The 22,789-nt window shown below is 43.7% G+C and overlaps 1 protein-coding gene across 1 annotated transcript; it reads left to right on the top strand.

Annotated features, from left to right (window-relative positions):
* Positions 1 to 609: 609 nt before the first annotated feature.
* LOC144701247 (Transducin/WD40 repeat-like superfamily protein) lies at positions 610 to 22,020 on the top strand. Its single transcript, XM_078573000.1, has 21 exons — positions 610 to 1,004; positions 1,087 to 1,171; positions 1,423 to 1,462; positions 1,574 to 1,822; positions 3,241 to 3,340; positions 3,454 to 3,528; positions 5,680 to 5,778; positions 6,032 to 6,148; positions 6,252 to 6,367; positions 6,448 to 6,547; positions 7,854 to 8,212; positions 8,346 to 8,676; positions 9,244 to 9,461; positions 14,736 to 14,954; positions 16,931 to 17,117; positions 18,162 to 18,412; positions 19,909 to 20,001; positions 20,083 to 20,184; positions 20,583 to 20,943; positions 21,021 to 21,158; positions 21,475 to 22,020. Exons 1-21 carry the CDS (start codon positions 873 to 875, stop codon positions 21,841 to 21,843), a joined length of 3,741 nt encoding a protein of 1,246 aa, XP_078429126.1. The 5' UTR covers positions 610 to 872; the 3' UTR covers positions 21,844 to 22,020.
* Positions 22,021 to 22,789: the final 769 nt, after the last annotated feature.

Below are 22,789 nucleotides of genomic sequence, written 5' to 3'. Positions count from 1 at the left end.
CTCGTCCAGTCCTTCCGGGACAAATTTTTGCCCCGAAATTTTTCTGGGACCAAAAAACCCATTTGATATTTTTAATATATTAATATAGATTTTTTTAAGTTTTTAAGGGAAATATGGAGGAGAGAGAATGCAAATGGACATATGTACAATTAATTATGAGTGACATCAGTTTGCACGCGCAAAAAATACAGTCACCTTGATGCAAATTTTCATAGCGAGGCCACGTGGCGAGATCTCAACCGTCGGATGCGAATCCGGCGGTTTTTCATCCACATCCGTCCGTCCATCGTCCGAGACCTCTGGAAGAACGGTTTTTTCATTCCACAGGACGAAAACAGTCCCATCCGGTGGTCTTCGGGACAAAATTTTCGCCCCAAAATTCGTCTGTATCCTGGGACGGGACAATTTTTTTGTGTTGGGACGAAAAAATCGTCACGTCCGCGTCCCTGAACTATGGTCTATACATCTAATACAATGTACTTTCATGTTTTGTCCTTTTTAATGATGGCCTTTTGCCACATTTCATATTAGGAAAGCCCATTAAGCGAAGTCCGGCCCATTGCTGGACTAATTCGGTACTTAAATAATCATAGATCTGAAATACCAGTCCATGATCAGAAATTCTGAATCAAGCTCTTGCGGAGCCTTCGACAATGGAGGCAGCGAGAGCAGGCGGCCGGCTCGAGATCCTCCGCAGTTTCTCGCCTGCATTCATCTTCATCTCCTCGGCTTCTCCACTGCTCCGATTTTTCTAGGTTACGCAGTTTCTGTTGATCTCTGCGCTTCTGAATTCGTTCCAGGATCTCGTTGATCGAAAGAGGGAAGAAAGAGATCTGGGGATAACTGCTCGGGAGGATCGTGGATCGTTCAAGATGCTTCGACTCAGAGCGTTTCGTCCGACGGGGAGCAAGATTGTGAAGATTCAACTCCATCCGACTCACCCATGGCTCGTCACGGCGGACGATTCCGATCACGTCTCCGTCTGGAATTGGGAGCATCGTCAGGTATATGATCTTTCTTCGTCTCGAGATTTAGGGTTTTGGTTTTGATTGCTTTCTCAGTGCCGTATTTTTTCGTCTCCGAAAGGTGATCTACGAGCTCAAGGCCGGCGGTGTAGATCATAGGCGAGTGCTCGGCGAAAAGCTGGAGAAGCTGGCGGAGGGAGACTCCGGTATGAGTAGCAAAACCGTACCGATATCACATTGATTTGGAATTTTTCTCCCTTTTACTCCTCAAAGTCTGAAATTTTCTTGTCGAGCAATCGAAAAGTTCGTAAGAAGGTTCGATTGACGACATTGTCTCACAATTAGAAACAAAACATAATATTATCATCCTAAAAGGAACATCAGTCGGCACATCTTTTGATCTCATTTAAGTCTTACAAAAAGACAGTTATAATTAAGTAGTTTCCTTCCCGTCCAGATGCAAAATCCAAAACAATTGAAGCAACGCGCGGAGGGAGGTAAAGAATTTTGGCATGCAATCGTGAAGATTGCTTTCATGGTTAATTAACAGTATTTAACAAATAATCATCGATTCGTTATTTCAATTGAGGTCCGTGCTGTTTGTAAAGTGTCAAGCAGGTCAACTTTTACGATGATGATGTTCAGTATTGGCAAGTTTCGCGCAACCGGTCTGCGGCATCTGAAACCCCATCATCAGTCAGCCAGCATACATTCAATGGCAGTTCTCCTGGTTCATCCACAAGGGGAAGACACTTCCTTGTTGTCTGTTGTGAGAATAAGGCTATATTTCTTGACCTCGTGTCAATGCGTGGCCGTGATGTTCCAAAACAGGAGCTTGACAATAGATCTCTCCTTTGGTGAGTTCCATTTTTCCTGTAGTTGAACTTCTGTTGTGGTTCAGTTCTATTTCTTTCCCATGGTGTCCACACCTATATATATTCACTTAGAGAAATTCTTTCAAACAAACATTTATTTGGCGAAATGAGTAAAAAATTCATTGGTTTTGATAATATACATAAATATTCGTCTATTGCTTTTATATACATAATATGAAGAGCCGTTCTGGCGCCCTTTATCTGTCGCTAGCTTTTCCTCTTTTCCGATTTACAGCTCATTGTTTCTTCCTGAAGAGCAATCTCTAGACTACGGTAAATAGTTTTCTACTGCAGGGTAACGGTTTAAGATAGAAAAAAATACTTTGTCTTCCGTTCAAATCTAATAATTTTCAGCCCCTCAGTAGAAATTCCGTGAATCATTTGTAAATTGCTCCTTTTTGCCTGATAAAAATATTGGAACTTTTTTTTCACATCTTGTGTTTTCCAAAAATGGTTTTATGTTTCTTAATCGATCTCTCTCTTGAACTCTGCATATTATCATTGGGGATTCCAATCTCTTTGGTGCCATTAAAACAAATGTTTTGTGGTTTCTTTTCATTAGAGAAGAGGGACAACATTTTCCACTGCTCCAGAACCTCCATCAATTACAGGAGATACCCAACGTTAAAGACATCTGCAAGGGAAAATTTTGTTATTGGATTGTGCTTAAAAGTTTATCGTGTGGCAATGATAGATTAACATTGAGAACTGGGAGGGTCACTGACTTGTCGGTAATCATACCTTTTAAAGTTTCAAGAAAAAATATTCAGAACTCTGTAAATGGTGTCATATTTGGGTGTGAGTGGCAAGTGTCAGTCCACAGAGTTCGATCGTCATTAAAGGGTCTTCTTAACCTCCCATATGTAATCCCTATATGGCCCGTTAGATAAAACCCTTAGAGACCTACCACCTGATGACTAATATGGCCTAAAATGAGGACCATTAACCCCCCTTTATTAAGTGGAATTTCCTGCTTTAGTTTTAAATAGTTGAACCTCATTTTCCTCTTGGAAACCTTAATCTCTCTTCAGGTCAGCTCCACAGGCGACTATCTTTGCTTCCAATATTTCAGTGGCTTTCAATGGTTTTTTTAGCATGAGATTTGATCTTCTAAATTGTGACAAACCTTTATAAATTCATTTTTCATCCATTCGGGCTTATCTTTCTCTCAAAATCCAGAACAAACATAAAATCCAGACGTTCTTTGGTTTGATTAACGAACTCTTAGTGTGGGCCATGTTCCAATTTTAATTTATCTTTTGAAGCTGAGATGCGCAGCTTGATGTATTTTAATGATTTCTATGTCGTTGAAGTTAGACTCTGAATCTTTTAGTGGCTTAGTGTTAGTTCATGTGGATAGTATTCTACAAAACTAGTCAAACACCTTTTATCTGATGCAGCATGGAGTTTCTCCCGAGATCACCAGGTGGTGACGGGCCCTTGGTTGCTTTTGGTTCATCTGATGGTGTAATCAGAGTCCTTTCAATGATAACGTGGAAGGTTAGTACTGTTGTCGACATTTCAGACTATTGCCTGCTAGCCCATTCATTTTTATTTGAGAAACTGCAAGCCCATTCTTTATATGGTCAACCAGCACCGAATCTATTTTTCAGCTTGTTCGAAGATACACCGGTGGTCATAAGGGCTCAATATCATGCTTGATGACATTTATGGCATCTTCTGGTGAGGTAACCATTATTTGTGCTTTTGTATTGCGATTCTTTCTTGTTTTCCTGATATATGTGCCTGCTATTTATAGTTTTTAAGTTTAGTTGTTCATCTTATTAATCATTTCAGACGCTGGTCGGCTTTTGATTTGGATCTGATAGGAACCCGAGAGTTCTTAGCATGGAATATAGGATAGAGGAGGGAGACTGGCGATAAGATTGTCATCATGAACTCAGAGGGAAGGGATAGTGCTGAAAGATCATCAGCATAGGGAGGGGATGCCGTGATGGACGTCTGCTGGAGGAGGGATACCAGCAGAATGGACATGGCCCCTGTGGGTTCCCCCCATGTGTCAGTCTACCCCAATGTCGAAACGAATGATGCATCCCCACCACCTCTATGTGAATACTGATTTCCCCCTCTAGTGATATCATTGATATCTGTACATTGAAGCTCCGCTTGATTCTTCTGATGACCCGTTGGATTATTATTTTTTGAAACTTTCCGATGACCTGTTTGATGGCGGCTCAACCATCTCCTCTGTCATCTGTGGACACCAACCGTTGACCTAGTCTTTGCTCAAAGAAAAGTATCTGTGAAACCAGCAAAGAGACATTAAGAAGGTCCACCTTTGTACATATCAACCTCTGATATTCAACTTCAAATTATCTCAACATAATCCAAATGTGCTAAGCATATCCTGCATATTTTTTGACTGACTACCTATTCTGAGCCAAGTGTCAACCCTGTTGGTTATTTGATTCCTGTTCCATATAAATCGAATGGATACTAATAATAGTCTTGGTTTTGAAATCCTGAAGTATCATGTCGCTGACCGATAACATTTTGGTCGACAGATATATGGATCCACATTTTCTTGACTTTATACTAAGTTTTTCTCACCGGTCGATTTGTGAATTCTCCAAAAGCAGATTCGCAAATACTGCGGAGGACCATTGGTTTGGACTCAATGTGAAATGTGCTTCTTAGTTGGAAACTTTATATACACTCTGATTATGTGGTGTCAATTCCAAATCATATGTTACTGCTTGCAACTGCTCATTTCCTTTTAGAACCTGATGGCAATGTCAGTTGCCATTCCCAGTGGTTGATGGATCATCTCTGACAAAGCCACCTGGAGGTCTAGCGGGTGGAACTTTAATAGGGATGGGAAGAATTTTTTACCTTTTGGGTCAAACGACCTAATTTGTCATGAGTTACATTTGGTCCATTATATAGCCCATATGTAAAGGCTGTATTTGGGGGGGAATGCATTATATTTAGGAAACATGAGGGGAAACTGATGCAGTCCTTCCAAGGACCTTATGGAAGGAGGCCAAGGAGATTGCACGAGGCACTCACACTTGCCAACTGAAGGGCACCTGTCTAAAAGTGCTATAAATAAAGAGCGATGCATGAGATCCAAGGCATTCAAGAAGTCTGTTATGAGACTCCTGAAGGAGACAGTCGAGAGTGGCTGAAGGCTGGATGGGGGAGAGGTCTGGAACCAGATGGGAGGCTGACAGAATCTTGTCACGTCTTTGCAAGAAACAATGTTGAATGGTCTACTTCATCACAGAAATAAAGTTTAAAGCTCTCGAGGAATTCTTCAATCATTCAAAATATTGGTTTGTAGCTAGATTCAAATTTGTGATTTTTTGTTAAGCCTTGTCAAGTTCTTCGCGACCACAAGTTTTTAATCAGTACGGAACTTTGAACCTAACCAACATGACCAAGAAGACATTAAATTGATTGATGTGTCATAAAAAAGGTCATGTCATAAAAAACTATGTTACAAATTCTTCAAAAAGAGTTGTCCAGGTCGCATTTGAAACATTTCTGTGGCAACTGGACAATAATTAATGTTCATTCTTAGAGGCTAGTTTCTAGCCTTTAAGAATGATTATTTATTATTCCTTCATAAACTACCTCCTCCTGTTTTGAACTTCTTCCTAATTGCTAATTTTTTCTCTTTATGGATCGTACATTGGATGTACTTATACCTGACAGTAGCTCTACATTGGGTGTAGACAATCATCTTTCTATCATTCTTCCCCTTTACTCCAATGACTGAGGCCTGTTAGAGCACGATTAGTTTTATTTCTCGGATTATTATTTCTAATATTTAGATTTATGCATAAAATGCAGCGTTTCTTTGATGTATCTTTCAGACACTCCTCATTTCTGGCGCAAGTGATGGATTAATAGTAGTCTGGAGTGCAGATTATACTCAGGATTCACGTGATCTCGTGCCTAAACTCAGTTTGAAGGTACTTAGGATGAAATTTATTTTTAAGTGTTGCAGTTAGTGCATATTAATTTCAGTTAACTTAGAAGATTCATCAACTGATTTCAGCAGGTAATATAGTTAAATTGCTTTGTTTTTAGTGGTCGTTTCTTTTCTTCCCATTTGCTTGGTTAGGTGCTCTTTTATGTACATGACTTGCCATCATTTGGCGCTGCTTTGTTGTGGTGGAAAACAGCAGTTAGCGTTTGATACTACTCTTGCACTCATTCTTGAAGGCACATGATGGCGGTGTTGTGGCTGCTGAGATTTCTAGAGTTTTGGCGAGTGCCCCGCAACTGATCACCATTGGTGTTGACAAGACATTAGCTATATGGGACACTGTTTCTTTCAAGGTGTTTAATACTACTCTTTATGTTTTGTCTTTTACCCAGTTAGCTTCTTAGTATTTCTTCTTAAGTTTCTTAGTTGTGCATCATTTGATTTTGTCTTATTCAGGAGTTGAGACGCATCAAGCCAGTTCCTAGACTTGCTTGTCACAGTGTGACATCTTGGTGTCACCCACGAGCACCAAACCTTGATATTCTGACTTGCGTTAAAGACTCTCATATCTGGTATAATTTCGTGTTTAACTGCATCAGAATTTTAGAAAATACATGTTAAACTGTTGTTTTGAATGTGATATTTTTTCCAGGGCCATTGAACACCCAACTTACTCTGCTCTGACAAGGCCACTTTGTGAATTGTCATCGCTTATTCCTCCCCAAGTGCTGGCTCCTAGCAAGAAACTAAGAGTATGTTCTTATAATTATGTTTATTGAGGTTTACCTGTTACTTCATGTTCAGTCATCTTGTAGCATCTATTCTATTCTGTGCCTGCCCTCTCCCAGTTGAAGAGCTACTTTTTGGCTGACGATATTTGGATAAAAATCATTGTTCCATTGAGTTGAATAAGATTCTTAAAAAAAACGCATTTTATGTATTATTGCATCAGGCAAATTAACCAGGTCTCTCGGTAAGAAATGGCTATTTCAGGCAGGTCAGATTGAATATAGGGCACGAGGGAAAAACCGGCCACCCCTGGTGCAGTTTTTGGGTCTTGATTCTTCATTTCTTCCTTTCACTTAAAGCAGGTTGAATATCTCAAAATTACATAAAACCCCAGATGGAGTATGAAATAAACTACCCCTTTGTAATATAACAGTTGAAATATCCAGATTTCTTAATGCTAGGATACTTTGATTTATCATGTGGGGTCCGTCCCATTAAATTTTTTTTTTTTTAGAACAAATGAACCAAATGTGAGATCAAATTGCAATTGGAAAAATGCTCCTTGTCAGCCTTTATGACCTGTCTTCTGATTCTCAAGGATCATAGTCACTTCTAAACACACACAAGGAGTCATTTGAAAGCTTGTTCCGCTACTTTTGAGATGTTTTCATTTACCCATGCTTGCGGATACTTGGTTCTTGGATAGCATTTTTGGTTGAGATAAAAGTTTGTCGTTTATATTTAGATTTATCTTGTTGAATTTTGGTTGCTTAGATGTGATCCTACACATGAAAGGACATCACATAGGGAGAGCGGTTTTGGTTGACTCTGAGCTATGTATTTGGCCTTACTTTCTGATAGGCTTCTTTACCTGTTGGTCTATTGCTTATCTGACTGGGGTCGGTTTCATTCCGCAGCCCAATTTCTGAGCTATGACGCCAAGGATTTTCCGTGTAAACGAAAAAGTGATTAACCTTCTAGGCTGAGTTTCTTGCAAAATTTTAATCCGTTTTCACACTGAGCACTCGTCTTCTGTAAATTAAGAGAGAGCTAGTTTAAGTTTCGTAAGTTTCTAACATTTAGATCCTTGAGATAAATTGCCTTTTGAATTTAAAGTTGTAAGGAGTTTTTTTGAGTGACTTTTTGTGGGGATGTGCTCCATTGGCATCCATCCCGTGAGCTTATTACCCATTCTAGATTACTCAAAGCTTCTTTATTGCTCCCGTCCATAGTTTAGGACTCTTAAAATATTGAGATTTAAGATTTTTGGGTTTCCATGAAAATTGAGGTTGCGGTGTCAGAGTCTAAGCTCTCCGATCCGTGGTGTAGGTCTACTGCATGGTGGCTCATCCTCTACAACCACACCTTGTGGCAACGGGAACAAATGTTGGCGTCATACTCAGTGAATTTGATCCAAAGTCTCTCCCTGCTGTTGCTCCTTTACCAACCCCTTCTGAAAGCAAAGAGCATTCAGCTGTGTACGTAGTTGGAAGGGAACTCAAGTTGCTGACCTTCCAGTTATCAAACACAGCAAGCCCAGGGCTTGGAGGAGGTGTATCTACATTAGAAACAGGAAGGGGAAGAGGGGACTTCACAGATGTGTTGCACATCAAGCAAAGTAAAAAACACATCAGCACGCCTGCTCCTCACGATTCATATTCTGTTCTTTCTGTAAGCAGTTCTGGGAAGTAAGTAGCTTTGATACGTTATTTATATCTTTGTTTTGATGACTACTAACCAAGAAATTTACTTTTTTGTATTTTAATCTCTCATGTTTATCACAAAATCATAGCATTTGAGCCAAGAGTATCACTTTTGCAGGTATGTTTCGATGATCTGGCCGGAAATTCCTTCATTTTCCATCTTCAAAGTAAGCGACTGGTCAGTCGTTGACTCGGGGTCTGGACGCCTTTTTGCTTGGGACACATGTCGTGACAGATATGCTCTTATAGAGACTGGACTCCTCCCGCGTATGCCGGTTCTTCCGCGGGGGGGTATGTCGAGGAAAGCAAAAGAGGCAGCTGCCGCAGCAGCCCAAGCTATGGCAGCAGCTGCCAGTGCCGCGTCATCAGCAACTGTGCAAGTGCGGGTATTACTGGATGATGGATCTGCCCACGTCTTGACCAGGTCCATTGAAGGTCGTAATGAACAAGTACGCACCATCTGAGACAGCTGTATATACCTTCATTTAACTTTACATTTTGTTCATTTCTCATGTAAACACAATTCCTTAAATCCCCAATCTTCAAATCTCCTTTTCTAGTTGTTGAAGTCAACGCCAGCCTCGAAAAGCAGCCCTTGATATCAGCTATAGCTTTTATCCAGTGGTAGGTGCTTGACTCAACATGGAATCAGAGTCCAGGTCGAGGGTTCAAACCTTAGGCACAACACACTGAATCTTTGCAGCTTTTGTTGAGTGGAAATGCTGAAGTCAACGCCAGCTATAGCTTTTGCATGGTGACTGGTGCTTGAATATTAACACTAGTAAACCAGGTTAAGTTGCAAATATTTGCAATCACATGCGTATCAAATATTGGCTTATACATGTTTAGTTCTCTAGGTATCAAACGAAATATAACTTGATGATGCGGTATATTATTTGACATATCATATGGGATATAAGTTTGATGACGTGGTCTTGGTTCTCATGTTCATTGCTTCTGCCTAAGAATATTTTCCCCGGTCATTCTCAGTTTACACGCTTGAGTTTGCCTTATAGGTTGTTGGTTTGTATGGAGGCGCATTACTTGGAGTGGCATATAAAACTTCACGAAGAGCAAGCCAGACTGCGCCATCTGCTATCTCAACAATGCAAGCAATGCCATTATCTGGCTTTGGAAATGGAGGGGTATCTTCTTCTTTCACTGCGTCAGAGGATCCGTTCTCTTCCAGCAGAACAGCAGTTGAGGCAGCACCTCCCAATTTTCAGCTGTACAGGTATGTGATTCTCATCTTCTTTGCTACGGCCCCAGATTCTTACTCATTCTTACACCTTTTTAGAGTCTCGAGATATTAGTCCTCAAGTAAGACAAAATGTGCTTACAATGAGTTGTCTTGGTAGTCCATTAATGTGAGATGCTAGTAGGATTGGTCTCAACCCAAGCCTATGGGTGGTTGGACGATTTTGTTGGGGAGGGAAGGAGGAAGATAATGACATACCTAAACCAGAGTACATAGAAGGGTATGTATACCCTAAGAGGGGGAGAAGGATAGTTGGGCTAATGGGCTTATAGAATAGGGCCCATTAGCCCATGAGGGAGACTCTCTCACTAACACCCCCCCGCAAGCGAAGTATGGATGTCTTCCATGCCGAGCTTGGAGACAGCACGTTGAAGAAGGGGGCGGGAGAGTCCCTTGGTGAGGACGTCCGCTGCCTGGTTGGCGGAAGCAACAAAGTCCAGATCAAAGATCCCTTCGTCCATTCGCTCCTTGAAAAAGTAGTGATTGCGCTCCATGTGCTTGATGCGGCCTTGTTGTCCAGGGTTCTTGGCCAGCGCGATCGTCGACTGGTTGTCGCAGTAGAAGTGAATCGGGCCAGCATACTCCACGCGGAGATCGTGAAGGATGCCATAGATCCACTGGCCCTCAGAGGCTCCATCGGCGAGTGTGCGGTACTCGGCTTCGGCACTAGAGCGGGACGCTTTGTCCTGCTTGCTGCTTTTCCAGCTGACGAGACTGCCAAAGACAAAAGTGCAGTATCCCATGGTAGACCGATGATCCACAACGGAGCCGGCAAAGTCAGCATCAGTGTATACTTTCACTGTCCAGTCAGGGCTGCGAGGGAAGAGCAAGCCCTTTCCGGGGCAGCCCTTCACGTACGCAAGAACCTGGTGGGCGGCCTGACGGTGAATCTCTCGTGGGGAGTGCATAAACTGACTGAGCAGGTTGACGGCGAAGGCGATGTCGGGCCGAGTGTGCGTCAAGTAGAGGAGCTTCCCCACCAGCTGCTGATACCGGTGGGAGTTCGTTAGCAGCGAATCCTCCCCTTTGCCCAACTTCACGTTGGGATCAATAGGAGTGCTCACCGGCGCACAGTCGGTCAGACCGGTCAGGGCCAGTAAGTCGACGGCGTACTTCTGCTGCGAGACAAAGATCCCACGAGGGAAGTAGCGAAGAAGGCCGAGGGCCTTGATCTCAAACTCCTTAGCCAAGGCAGCGCTGAGGCGGACGGCTTCGGCAGCATCAGATCCCGTGATAAGGATGTCGTCGACGTACACGACAAGAATGGAGACACCGGTCGGGCGGTGGCAGAAGAAGAGAGAGGCATCTCCATTGCTCTGAGTGTACCCTTCGGTCTTCAGAACAGAGGAGAACCGCCCAAACCACATGCGCGGGGACTGCTTGAGTCCATAAAGGGACTTCCGCAGTCGGCACACGTGACCGGGGGGGCCAAGTGAGTAGCCCGGTGGCTGCTGCATGTACACCTCCTCCGTCAAGTCTCCGTGCAAGAAGGCGTTCTTGACGTCGAGACATGGAGCACGGCAGCAGTTTGCTGCGGCGTGTGCAGCGGCGGCTTGCTGCGGCGTGCGTGGCAGCAGTTTGCTGCGGCGTGCGCGGTGGCGGCTGCTGCGGCGCGTGCGGCGGCGGTTGCTGCTGCGTGCGCGGCGGCGGGGTGCTGCTGCGCGTGCGGCGACTGCTGCTACGTGCGCGGCGGGTTGCTGCTGTGCGTGCGGCGGCGATGGGCGGGCGATGTCAATTTGATGCCGGACGTCGTCTCAACGGCGTCCGACTGTCACCGAGGGTAGGAACTCGGTGTCGTAACACTAACTAATCGGTTCACGTCCGCGACGTCAACCGATGGATATGCGAGATCAGATATGAATATGTGACGATAACGAGAATGATGACCCTAATATGGTACGTGCAATGCGCCGACTAGCGATGAAGTGCCAACCCGGAGCAGGGACGGAGTCGCCAAGTGGGGCCGGACCGGTCTTCCAAGTCGTCCGAGGTGGGTCGGGGGCGCGCACGCCGTCGAATGGGATAACTCCCACCAGGATGCTCACACGCGTCAGGACGTCCCGACTTGTACCGGACGGGTAAGACGCTCGTTTTGCTTTCGTCGTTTTCTCAACCTGTCTCACGCTCACCTATCTAACCCGAGCGCGGTGGAGGCAATACGAAAGAATACTGAAGGAAATAAATGACGTGAAGAAGCTAGGGTAGCAGGGTACCTTCGACGCGCGGCGTCGAGTGATTCACGTTGGAGAATCCACGGAAGGGGCCGGCGGGCTGTTGTGCGTCCGATCTCGAGAGCACTGGACAGGGAGAGCCGGCGGGTGTAGCACCAACGCGCTGTACCGGAAGGACGCTATACGACTGCGCAGCCGGAGATGACAACGGGCCGGCGCCGGAGGTCGGTCGAGGGACGGCTGGGGCGGGTCCTGGCCGAGTAGGGAGACGCTCCTAGAACCGCTTTGGTGGCTGGGAGGAGCGGGGCCAGAACCGACCGTGGGGACCGACCGCAGTTGCGGTGGCTCGGGTAGGCTGGACGGCGGTCGGAGGAACACGGAGCAGCCGAGGCTCACCAGAGCGTCGAGAGACGCCAACCAACGGTGGCCGGGGTGGCCCAAAACCCTCTAGGGCGGCCGAGCAGGCGGCGCGGCAGCACGCGGCTGGCGGCGCGGCGGCGCGGCCACGCGCGCAGGTGGCGCGGTGGCACGCGGCGAGCTAGAATGGCGGCCGGAGGGGCTCGGAGCAGCGGGGACTCACCAGGGCGTGGGGAGACGCCAGATAACGGTGGTCAGGAGACCTAGTGGCCTCGGGGGTGGCCGAGCTGGCAGCGCGCGCGGCGGCGGCGCAGCACGCGCAGGCTGCGCGGCGGTGCGCAGCGGCCTGGTGCAGCGGCGCGCTGAGAGCGGCGGCGGCGTGGAACCCGGCACCGGCTGCAGCGTGAGCGAAAGCGGCGGCGGTCTGCAGGACCACTCTCTTCTTCCCTCTCTTTCTCTCCTTCCTCCTCCTCTTCTTCCTCCTTCTTCTTCTCTTCTTCTTCTTTCTTCTCTTCTTCTCCACGACCTGACCCTTCTTTCTCAAAGTGCAATTCTTCAAAATTAGGTCAAAGGGTGAGGGAAGCGCCCACCTCTTCCCCTTATATATGGGTGAAGATGGGCCCTTCCTTAAGTCCAATAACACAAAAGAAAAGTAAGGAAAATAAGCAAGAAAAATAGGAAACGGGCTTGTCAGGCCCAACATAAAAAGGGGGGGGAAAAGGGTTCCTCATATGGGCCCTTCCCCCGCTACACGACAATACGAATAAAGGGAAAAACTATAAGATAAAGTAACTGACTGTAACGGTGTGCTCCGGTGGTCGGCGTCCGCGTCATGCCGAGTAACGGAATGCGGGATCCCGTGTTGCTGCGGCGGCTCGTCGTGGTGGCTGGACTCGTCTCGGTGGCGAGCTGGGTAGTGCCGGCTCCTCGGGTGCTGAGTCGGGGACGTCCTGCTGCTCCTCTGCTGCTGGCTCGATGACGACCGGTGGTGACGCGCCATCACAAACCCTAGGAGAGCTCTGGTGCTCTGATACCATGTTGGGGAGGGAAGGAGGAAGATAATGACATACCTAAACCAGAGTACATAGAAGGGTATGTATACCCTAAGAGGGGGAGAAGGATAGTTGGGATAATGGGCTTTTAGAATAGGGCCCATTAGCCCATGAGGGAGACTCTCTCACTAACAGATTTGGTTCAAACATTCGATTCAGTCTGAAGTGGGGCAAATTTTTTGACCCTGTCAGATTTTTATGGCACGCTTAATGATTTGACATACAAGGCTCATGTGGGTGTCTGGCAGACTGGTATATGTTCTGTGACATGGAGTTCCAGGTTTAACCTATATCTTCATTTGACTCTTAACCCATTACTATCGGGACGGCCTCCTCTAAGTCTAGATTACGACTTCTAAATTGTTCATACACGTGATGCAAGCCCATTAGGAATTTGAACAAATTATCTTTCACAGTGAGGTTGGACTTTTTTTTAGGTCAATAATGATCAACCTACCAAACTGACTCTAGTGGATCAGATTTTGCAGTTAAACCACATCTTCTCTTGAATTCTTGAAGGGCTTGATAAAGTCATTCTTTCTCTTTCAACGATTGAGTATATTACGACAGTGGACATTGGTGGTTTGTGTCAGCCTGAGAAACCTTGTCACGTATTTTGTAAATTGAATCATTTTTTGTATTTCTGTGTCTCTTTTCCCCGTTATGTATGTCTTTCTTTTTTGTGTATGCTTGGCCCATTTATACTGGGCCGACTTGTTAACCCTATAAAAGGAGGGGTCGACTAAGCTAAGTGATTTTTCCACCTCAAAACCCTAGACCTCCTCTGCTTTCTTCTGCCAGCTTTACCGCCACGTGGAGGTGAAGAAGAGTTGTCGCTGACAGTTAGCTTTCTTCAGATGGCCTGGGGCTCTCCTTTTTTATATTTTGAAAGGAGATGTTTGATCCTCATGCATTCTCTTCATGTCCTTTACCCTTTCATTTTTTTTCAGTATTTCTATGCCACTTCACAAGAGACGTAATTGAGAGGAGTGAGAGCCAGGTGTTCAGGACTGATTGAAGCTGGTCTACCTGAAGGAACCTTGCTCTTGTATCGTGTCTTCTCAAAATCTAGCCCCGCTCAGTATTGTGGATCCACCTAAAATATAGGTCCAATGTAATATTACTTAAGTATCTGATTAATAATTATTAACATATAATAATTTAAAGAGCCTTTACTTTCTTTTATATTTAACCCCTTCTTCTGGCCTTTTTTGACTTTCGGGTCGTATGATTATCTGATGGATACTTGTGTATCTTCAGTCCAAGTCCTGAATGCTTTTTCAAACATCTTAAGTTGTAGAAATCCTGCAATAAAAGAGAGATGTTTTCTGGTTGCCTTTTGCAAGTTTCTCAGCACAGCTTCTGAGTCTCTTAAGGCACCAATATTATCAGGTCTCATCAAGGAATCTTTAAAAGACGATATGCATTTAATACAAAAAAAGAAGAGAAAAGAGAGAGATTTCATGATTGGACACATATTGAGGACAGAGGTAGAGAATGCAAAGGAAATGTATCGCATACGAAAATAAAGCTTATTCAGCATATCTCTCAATAGGTTTTGATCTTTCTTGAATGCTTGAGGTACCGTCTCAAAAAAGTCCTTCAGCTCATTTTTCACTCACTTTTATAAATGCCTGAAGCGCACTCACCTCCCCAATGTGGCCTTGCAGTTGGGAGACATTTCAACCAGTCGGAGGACTCCTTGTGCAGCCAGAGTGGACGGCTTGGGACCAAACTGTTGAGTATTGTGCTTTTGCATATCAGCAACACATTGTTATTTCATCTCTCCGCCCTCAGTATCGCTGCCTTGGAGACGTGGCCATACAGTCTGCAACTTGTGCAGTTTGGCATCGTCGACAGTTGTTCGTTGTTACTCCGACCACTATAGAGTAAGCTTTTTATCATCTGTGTGGAACTCATTTTGAGTTCTTATTTTTTTCTATTGATATCTCTCAATTTTTTCATAAAAATATATATTGATATCTTTCAAGCTTTCTTCCCTTCCATTCAGTTTAGGAGTTTATTTCTGCGTTTGCAGTTTTCTTTTATTTTTTTTATGCCCCTTTACTTCTAGACTTAAACCAAAACCACATATTAAGTGATCCACATCTTAAAGGTCTGAACCCGAAAACCAAGCAATACAGGTATAAATAAAAACCATCAGTTGCAAGCCACCATCGACGTTTCTACCCAAGCGGAAGTGCATCCCCAAGGAACTCTGGCAAGCGTGGAAGGTAAAAGTCAAGGATCATTTAAAACTGGGACAGTTACTTATACAGCCAACACTTTATGAAAGAAGAGGGAATAATCTATGAGGTAAATGTCGCTATTCTCTTTTACAGTGGGGCCACCCACAATTCCCATTGAAGATTACAGAATCGGCTGTCACTACATATTAGTGAATTGCAAAATTGTGGTGTTATCATGGGACATGGACATACGACCAGAGAATGGGGATTTTGCAGAGATTTTTCAATTGTCACATTGGGTTGTTGATTATAAAGGCCTTCTAACCGTGGATCTTAACAGTACATATTTGGTTTTGGCTATGCAGTAACTAAAAATGTTTGGCTGAGTAAAAGTGAATTATGACTATCTGGTGGTTATAATAATATTGATGTCATATAAGGACATATGTGCCTCTGATAAATGGGATTGTCTCGAAAATCAGGTTGCAAAGGATTGATGAAAAGTGAAGTTTCCATTTTAAAGCTTCATCAGATATCAGCAGAAGAAGAATTCAACATTGACACGAGCTTGTGAGGATATAGAAGAGTGTCAGAAGGTCAAAATCTTGGACGTGTTTGAACCATTGAACCATAAGATTTTACCCCCTACCATGTTCAGGACTGTTCGGCAAGAGACCATACAGGTATTCTCTTTTGCGAAAAAATGAGAGAAAAATTGGTGTGATTTGTTGATGGCAGGAATCATGCAGACGTCCAATAGTCTGTGTGCCAGTTCAAGAAAACTTTGTTGGATGCAGTGCTTAGAATGTCCTAGACATTTTTCAATGCCTGTTTGCCCGTATGATTTGGGCCACCGCAGCGCAGCTGACAGTGAATGCGACATCCAAGGAGGCCTTCTGGAATTCCATACAGAGACAGCCCTAGGAAGAGGGAAGAGAGGGGCCAAGTGATGACAGTGTGCTGGGCAATACGGCTCCACCGAAATGAGGTCTTGTTTAGGGGGAGGAAAGTTTCTACAGACAGGCTCGCCCATGAGGTCAAGGGCCTCATGGCATCATGGTTTTCTCAAGCTGTAAATATATGGGGGATGGGTTGCTCCCGAATGGGTACAGCATTAGGGCTCTACACGTGTACTTTTGGGTGGTTACAGCTTTGTCAGGTAACCGCCTTCTTTTAATCATCTTTCAAAAAAAAAAACCAATGCCTGTTGTCGATGATTTATTAGATTATCTTGATGGCATGACTATATTTTCAGAGTTCAAACTACTACTGGGATACTATCAGATCAGGGTAAATGAGAGTGATATTACCACAGATCGACATCTCCTCCGGCAGCCCAGCTTCCTTCAGTTGGGTTTCGTTTTATTTGAAGAGACTGCATCTTTGCACATGCTGTATTTGGGTTGTTTTTTGTTGCCTTCCATTTTTCTTGGCACATTGTATCTTGCAAAGTATTGTGCTTTTTAATGAGAAATACCTTCTTTAGAAACTTTGTCCGTTTTTCCGGTGGAAAGGCTTGTTTTCCTTCTAAAAGGATGTAGTGCGGATGAATATTAAGAGAACCTAAAACGCTTGTGTTCCTTCTATCGTATCAAATATATCATTTTTGTGTCTCAATTCAGAGTTTCAGACTTGCTTATGAGCTCTACCAGTTGCTAAAATGCATTATTTCCCAGGGTTGTATTTGTGGATGCTGGTGTTGCACGAGTTGACTTGGAAACAAAGAAAAGAAAGGAGGAGCAGAAACTTAATGAAGCAAAAAAAACAGCCTTTGCAGAACATGGAGAGTTGGCATTGATCACTGTTGAGAATCCGCAGAGAGACACTAATGAAAGAGTATCGCTGAGGCCTCCAATTCTTCAGGTAATGATACATGGCGATGGTTCCTTAGACTTACTGAATTGACAGATTGACTGATCACATAATCTACGCTCATGCATGAGAATTTGAAAATTCTTTGCACATTATTTAATAAAATACGGACATTAATTTTTCCACCGTTCCCATTCCAAGCAAAGAAAAGGTCTGCCGAACTGAAGAATTTGGAGAAACCGTTCCTATTACCCTGATATCGTTCATGGACGGACGAAGAGGATGACTGAAGGGGAGGTGTTTTAGGCTGGAAATTTTTGTGACCCAATTCTTCTCTTCCTCTCCCTCGGTCTTATCATATTCTCTCTCCCTTCCTCTCTCTACTCAAACTAGTATCACTCTCAAACTTTCTTTTGTCTACCTCTTTTAGGGTACTAATGCAATCTTGTTCATCTTGTAGCTTACTAATTTCAAACAATTTCCTTCAACTCTAAGTCATTGAAGTCATTGATTTCATTTCGACCTACTTTACCTGAGGCCTTTATTTGTTTTATTTCTCAGCTGTTGGTTTAATGAGGTCAGATCAGTCCCACTTGAGAATAATCGCTGTTCTTGGGTGATCTTCCCTATTTTCTCCAAAAAATTAAGAATAGTTTCCTTAAGGTCAAAGTGGTTTTCTTTATTAATCCCCTCCTGTTGGAAAAATAAATGTTGAAGTGTAAGTTGTGTTTTATTCTCAACCTCTAAAAGCTTTCAGATGGACTGGATAGTCTTGTAAAACCTTTATTTAATAACTTCAACGTTTAGGATATATTCCCCATTATCATAAAAAAGCTGTGGGGCGTCTTTTAGAGTCTACTTTTTTTTAGGTGTTGTTTTCAAAAAGAAAAACCTTTTTTTAGGTCTCAGTTGGTATCTTTGACCTAACGGGTGATATCATAACCAAATTTTTACTTCTTCCAACAATAAAACTTTGGTTATAATTTACTGGTCTGACTTTGACTTCGTTTTTCTTTCATTGTCAACGTCTGTTAAACAAGGAGCTCAATACCACATTTGTAAGACTTGACATAAACGTATTTATTTTGGTTTTAGGTGGTTCGGTTGGCCTCTTTTCAGCATACTCCTTCCATACCTCCTTTCATATCTCTGCCGAGGCAATCAAAACTGGATGGGGATGACATTACTTCTCTGAAGAACATAGACGAAAAAAAAGCCAGTGAAGTTGCTGTAGCCGGTGGTGGTGTTTCTGTAGCAATTACCCGCTTCCCTCAAGAACATATGAGGCCAATCGGACCTCTTGTCATTGTGGGTGTTAGGGACGGCGTACTTTGGCTTATAGACAGGTAATCTAACTTGGCATGCATCTTTTAGAGTTAAAACTATGATGAGTGGCATTTTTTCCGTTTTCCATGTGGAAAAGAAAGTAGTTTTAAGCAACCTGAACACCAGCTCTATTTGGAAGTCTGTGCCTAAGAGAGGATGAAAATAGAGATATTTTTGGTTCAGTATTGCTGGTTTAAATGCTGCTTACATTGGACAATAGGCAGACATTTTTACAGAATAACTCCATTTGTGAACCTGTAAAACAATGCGTGGGAAATGTGTACAGTCAGTAGTTTTAGCTGTAATCCCTGAGGGAAAGTTCACGCTTGTCTTGAAATATGGACAAATGTCATATGGTTCTGTTCAATAATGTTACATCTATATAGATCTAGTATCGTCTCGAATAAAAAAAGTAGGTTTGATGATGGTGAATACCTTCACCAAGAAAGCTCTTCAATAATTTTCATTGCAGACACATTAATAAAATTTATGAGACCATTTGAGGAGTTACAGAGACATTTGCAGCATTAATTTGAAAATATGCCCTCATTGTTGTTTCTTAATGGTTTGACCCGATTTCCCCTACAGTTAACAACAATTCTTCTCGCAAATATGGTTAGCGATTGCCTCAACAGAATAAACGGATTGCTATTATCTTTCTTTTGGGGTTTTGATATCTTAAATGGAAGGCAGGATCTAGAAGTAGATGATGCGAATAGTTTTTACGTTAAATAAAAATTTAGTTAATATCAGATGAGGCAGCTGTAATGCTATTTGTAACCATAAGTTTCTTTTGATGCTTGATTCCCTGCAGCTCCTATACCATTCTTTATTCGCTTCAAAAAAAATTAAGCATTGAGGCTTTCAGTGCTTGATTCGCTTCTTTATACTATTCTGACTATCTCTCTCCACTTCTAAAATAATTAGGCGGTAAGGCTTTCAATGCTTGATTAACTGAAGGCCCTACACGATTCTATCTTTATCCACTTCAAACAAAAATGAAGCAGTGCGGCTTTCATGCTTGATTACCTGCAGGCCCTATACCATTCTAACTATCTTTATTAGCTTCAAAACATAATTAACCAGTGCAGCTTTCATGTTTGATTACCTGCAGCTCCCATGCCATTCTATCTTTATCCGCTTAAAAAATATTTAGGCACCATGGCTTTTCTGTTGGATTGGCTTTTTTTCCTTAGTGGAGGTGTGTATAGCCATCAGCTCTGCCCTCAGACTTAACTCGTTCATTTCTTTCAGAATATATCTAAGGAAGTTCGCCTCAGGAACAGTCTTCACTAAGAGTAGTCTCTGAAGTGCTGGTTTCTTTATTGCCTGTTTTATAAGAATTTTAAAGAGTGTCACTCTGCCTTCAAACCTGATTTTTCTCTCGAATTTGAAGTGATGCTCCAGTAAAGGATTATCATATATTCACTGTTTAATCACTAATGATGGTTTTTAGAATGATTTCGTGCTTTCGAAGATTTTAATTGCCGTTGTTGTCTCCTTGTGTTCAATGTAGGTACATGTGCGCGCATGCCCTTTCCCTAAGCCACCCCGGCATTCGTTGTCGATGCCTTGCTGCCTCTGGGGATGCCATCAGTGCAGTGAAATGGTTCGCCCATGATAATTCTATCTTAGGCACATTCTCACTTGTGGGATTTTATCTCATCTTGTAAATGAATAATGTTTCCAGGGCTGGTAGATTGGCGAGGGAACACCATGACGATTTAGCTCAGTTCATGCTCGGTTTGGGCTATGCAACTGAAGCGCTTCATTTGCCAGGGATATCCAAGAGGTAAGTATTGCAGAAACGTTCTTCCTTAAAACATATAAAAATTTAATAAGATGTGCATCAGAATTATTATGGTGTTTTATGTAATCCTTGTAGGGTTCCAGCTGCCTCTAACGGTAAATCAAACCCTGTTATGAATTTGAATCGCTTTCCACCTTATTCCGTCCGATCTGGAAAATTAATTAAAACACCCTGATTATTCTCTATCTCACCCTTATATTTATTTAGCACTTATTTGATCCGACGATGCATAGGAGCAATATGAAAAGGGCTTTACAATGCTTCTTCATGGAAGGGTTCCATCTACCTTTATAGGCAGACGGAACCCTTGAGCAATTACATTAAACACCCTAAAATTTCTTACGATGTATCAATCTTATCTTTCTTTGCCACTTTGCCAGGCTAGAGTTTGATCTGGCGATGCAGAGCAATGACCTTAAGAGGGCTCTTCAATGCTTATTAACCATGAGCAACGGCAGAGATGTGGGGCAAGACACCGCAGGCGCTGACATCAGCGATATTCTCAGTCTGTCGGCAGTGAAACAGGAGAATCTCGTAGATGCTATCCAAGGAATCGTCAGATTCGCTCAAGAATTCTTGGATCTCGTCGACGCCGCTGATGCGACTGGGCAAGGTGATATTGCTCGTGAAGCTCTGAAGAGGCTGGCGGCTGCGGGATCAGTTAAAGGGGCCCTCGAACCCAGAGTCTTACGAGGCATCGCTTTACGCCTTGCGAACCATGGCGAACTCACGAGGCTATCAGTATGTCTTTGTTTCCCAATTCAATTTTGGCAGAACTTTGGTTTTTTCACATTAACTTTGTCACTTACTCTTCACAGGGTCTGGTTGGTAATCTGGTTACTGCGGGCGAAGGCCGAGAAGCAGCTTTTTCTGCCGCAGTATTAGGCGACAACGTGTTGATGGAGAAGGCATGGCAGGACACTGGAATGTTGGGCGAAGCCGTTCTTCATGCCCATGTAAAATTTTCTCTCTCTTCCATTTCATCATAAAATTTTCTTGTTTCACCAAGCTTTTTTAAGGCCATTTAGGTAGACAGCTCTAAAATTTAACTCATCCCTCTAAATTGCTGCATTAGAGTAGGAAAATACCCCTAAAATCTCACCTTTCGAGATAGACAGACGAATAGAAAGATAGATGCATACATAAAGTTCGGTTGATAGATAGAGCGAGAGTGATAGATTGATAGACAGACGGACTTAGCTGAAAGCTCTATACTGGAGAAAAAATATCGTTTTAAAGGAAAAAGCTTGCGATATTGACGCTGTGTTGCAGGCCCATGGTCGGCCAACGCTGAAGAACCTTGTGGTGGAATGGAACAAGGTGCTACAAAAGGAGCTTGAACAAAAGCCGAGCAGAAAAACAGACGCCGCTACCGCGTTTTTAGCCTCTTTAGAGGAACCCATGCTCACCTCTCTGGCGGAAGCCGGGAAGAAACCTCCGATCGAGATCCTTCCTCCTGGAATGGCTTCTCTTTCTGCTGCTCCCATCTCTATTAAGAAGGCCTTGCCTGCTCCAGCCCAGAAGGTGATAGAGAATCAGCCAAAGGAGCCCTTGGCCTTGGAAGCCCCCCCAGCCCAAGAGGTCCGTCCTGAAATCAGCAGCCCTCAACCAGATAATGGAGAAGCTCAGCCCGCTTCTTAATCCTTTTTCTTTCAAATATCATCAATTTTTTTTTACATCCTACTACCTCCCTCTCTCCCTGCCTCTTGAGCTTGTTTACCTTTGTGTCTGCTAAATATATTCAGTTATATTTTATTGTGTTTATATAATTGCCGACAATCAACAATTGAAATGAGTTGACTTTGCGGGCTCGTGCAAGTGGGTTTTGTCGGGGATGTTGATTTTTTATGGATCTCATTCATCAAAAGGAGTTGACTTTGTGGGCTCGCGCAAGTGGGTTTTCTTGGGGATGTTGACTTTTGATGGATCTCATTCATCAAAAGGAGTTGACTTTACGGGCTCGCGCAAGTGGGTTTTCTTGGGGATGTTGACTTTCGATGAATCTCATTCATCAAAATGAGATGACTTTGCGGGCTTGTTGACGTAGGACAACTAAGGAAAAGGTGATTGAGGGGATGGATGGGTTGACGACAGGTAGGGGTAATAGACGGATTATAGGTAGGGATGAAACAATCCACAGAAATTCACGATCGAATTCGGATTTAAAAACCGATGAAAATCTGGTGGTGCAGCTCCGACCCGTTTCGAGAGCGGGAGTACTGTCTTCCCCCACCGCGGCGATGCCTAAGCACCGAAATCAATACCTGAATTCACGTCGCAAAGGAATACTCAAGAAGAGGAGAGAAGAGATAGAATCTCAAACCAAATCTAAATCTGACGACGGTGGAAACTTCTCGAGAAAATACTGAACGAGGAACACTTTGACACCAAAGAGTTCAGGCGTACCTCGGCACCGTAGTGCGTGAAGAGGTTGCGGGCAATTCTGATCGTGACGAAGCTGGGCGAATCCGGGCATTGAGCGGCCCACTAGACGAGGACGAGGCTGGACGTTCGGGGCGTTGAAAGGCCCCGATTGAGTGCGGTTGTCGTGGGCGCAGCGTCAAGTGTGGGCGAACACCCGCGCGCA

This window comes from Wolffia australiana, chromosome 3 (assembly GCF_029677425.1).
Source record: "Wolffia australiana isolate 7733 chromosome 3, ASM2967742v1".
NCBI classification, from domain to species: Eukaryota; Viridiplantae; Streptophyta; class Magnoliopsida; order Alismatales; family Araceae; genus Wolffia; species Wolffia australiana.
This window is presented reverse-complemented; position numbering and strand designations above follow the sequence as displayed.

Excerpts from the sequence above, each read along its gene's own strand:
- LOC144701247 (XM_078573000.1), top strand. The coding sequence starts at position 873 with ATGCTTCGACTCAGAGCGTTTCGTCCGACGGGGAGCAAGATTGTGAAG. Across the intron at positions 3,529-5,679 it reads TTATGGCATCTTCTGGTGAG|ACACTCCTCATTTCTGGCGC; the intron begins GTAACCATTATT and ends TGTATCTTTCAG. Across the intron at positions 6,149-6,251 it reads GGGACACTGTTTCTTTCAAG|GAGTTGAGACGCATCAAGCC; the intron begins GTGTTTAATACT and ends TGTCTTATTCAG.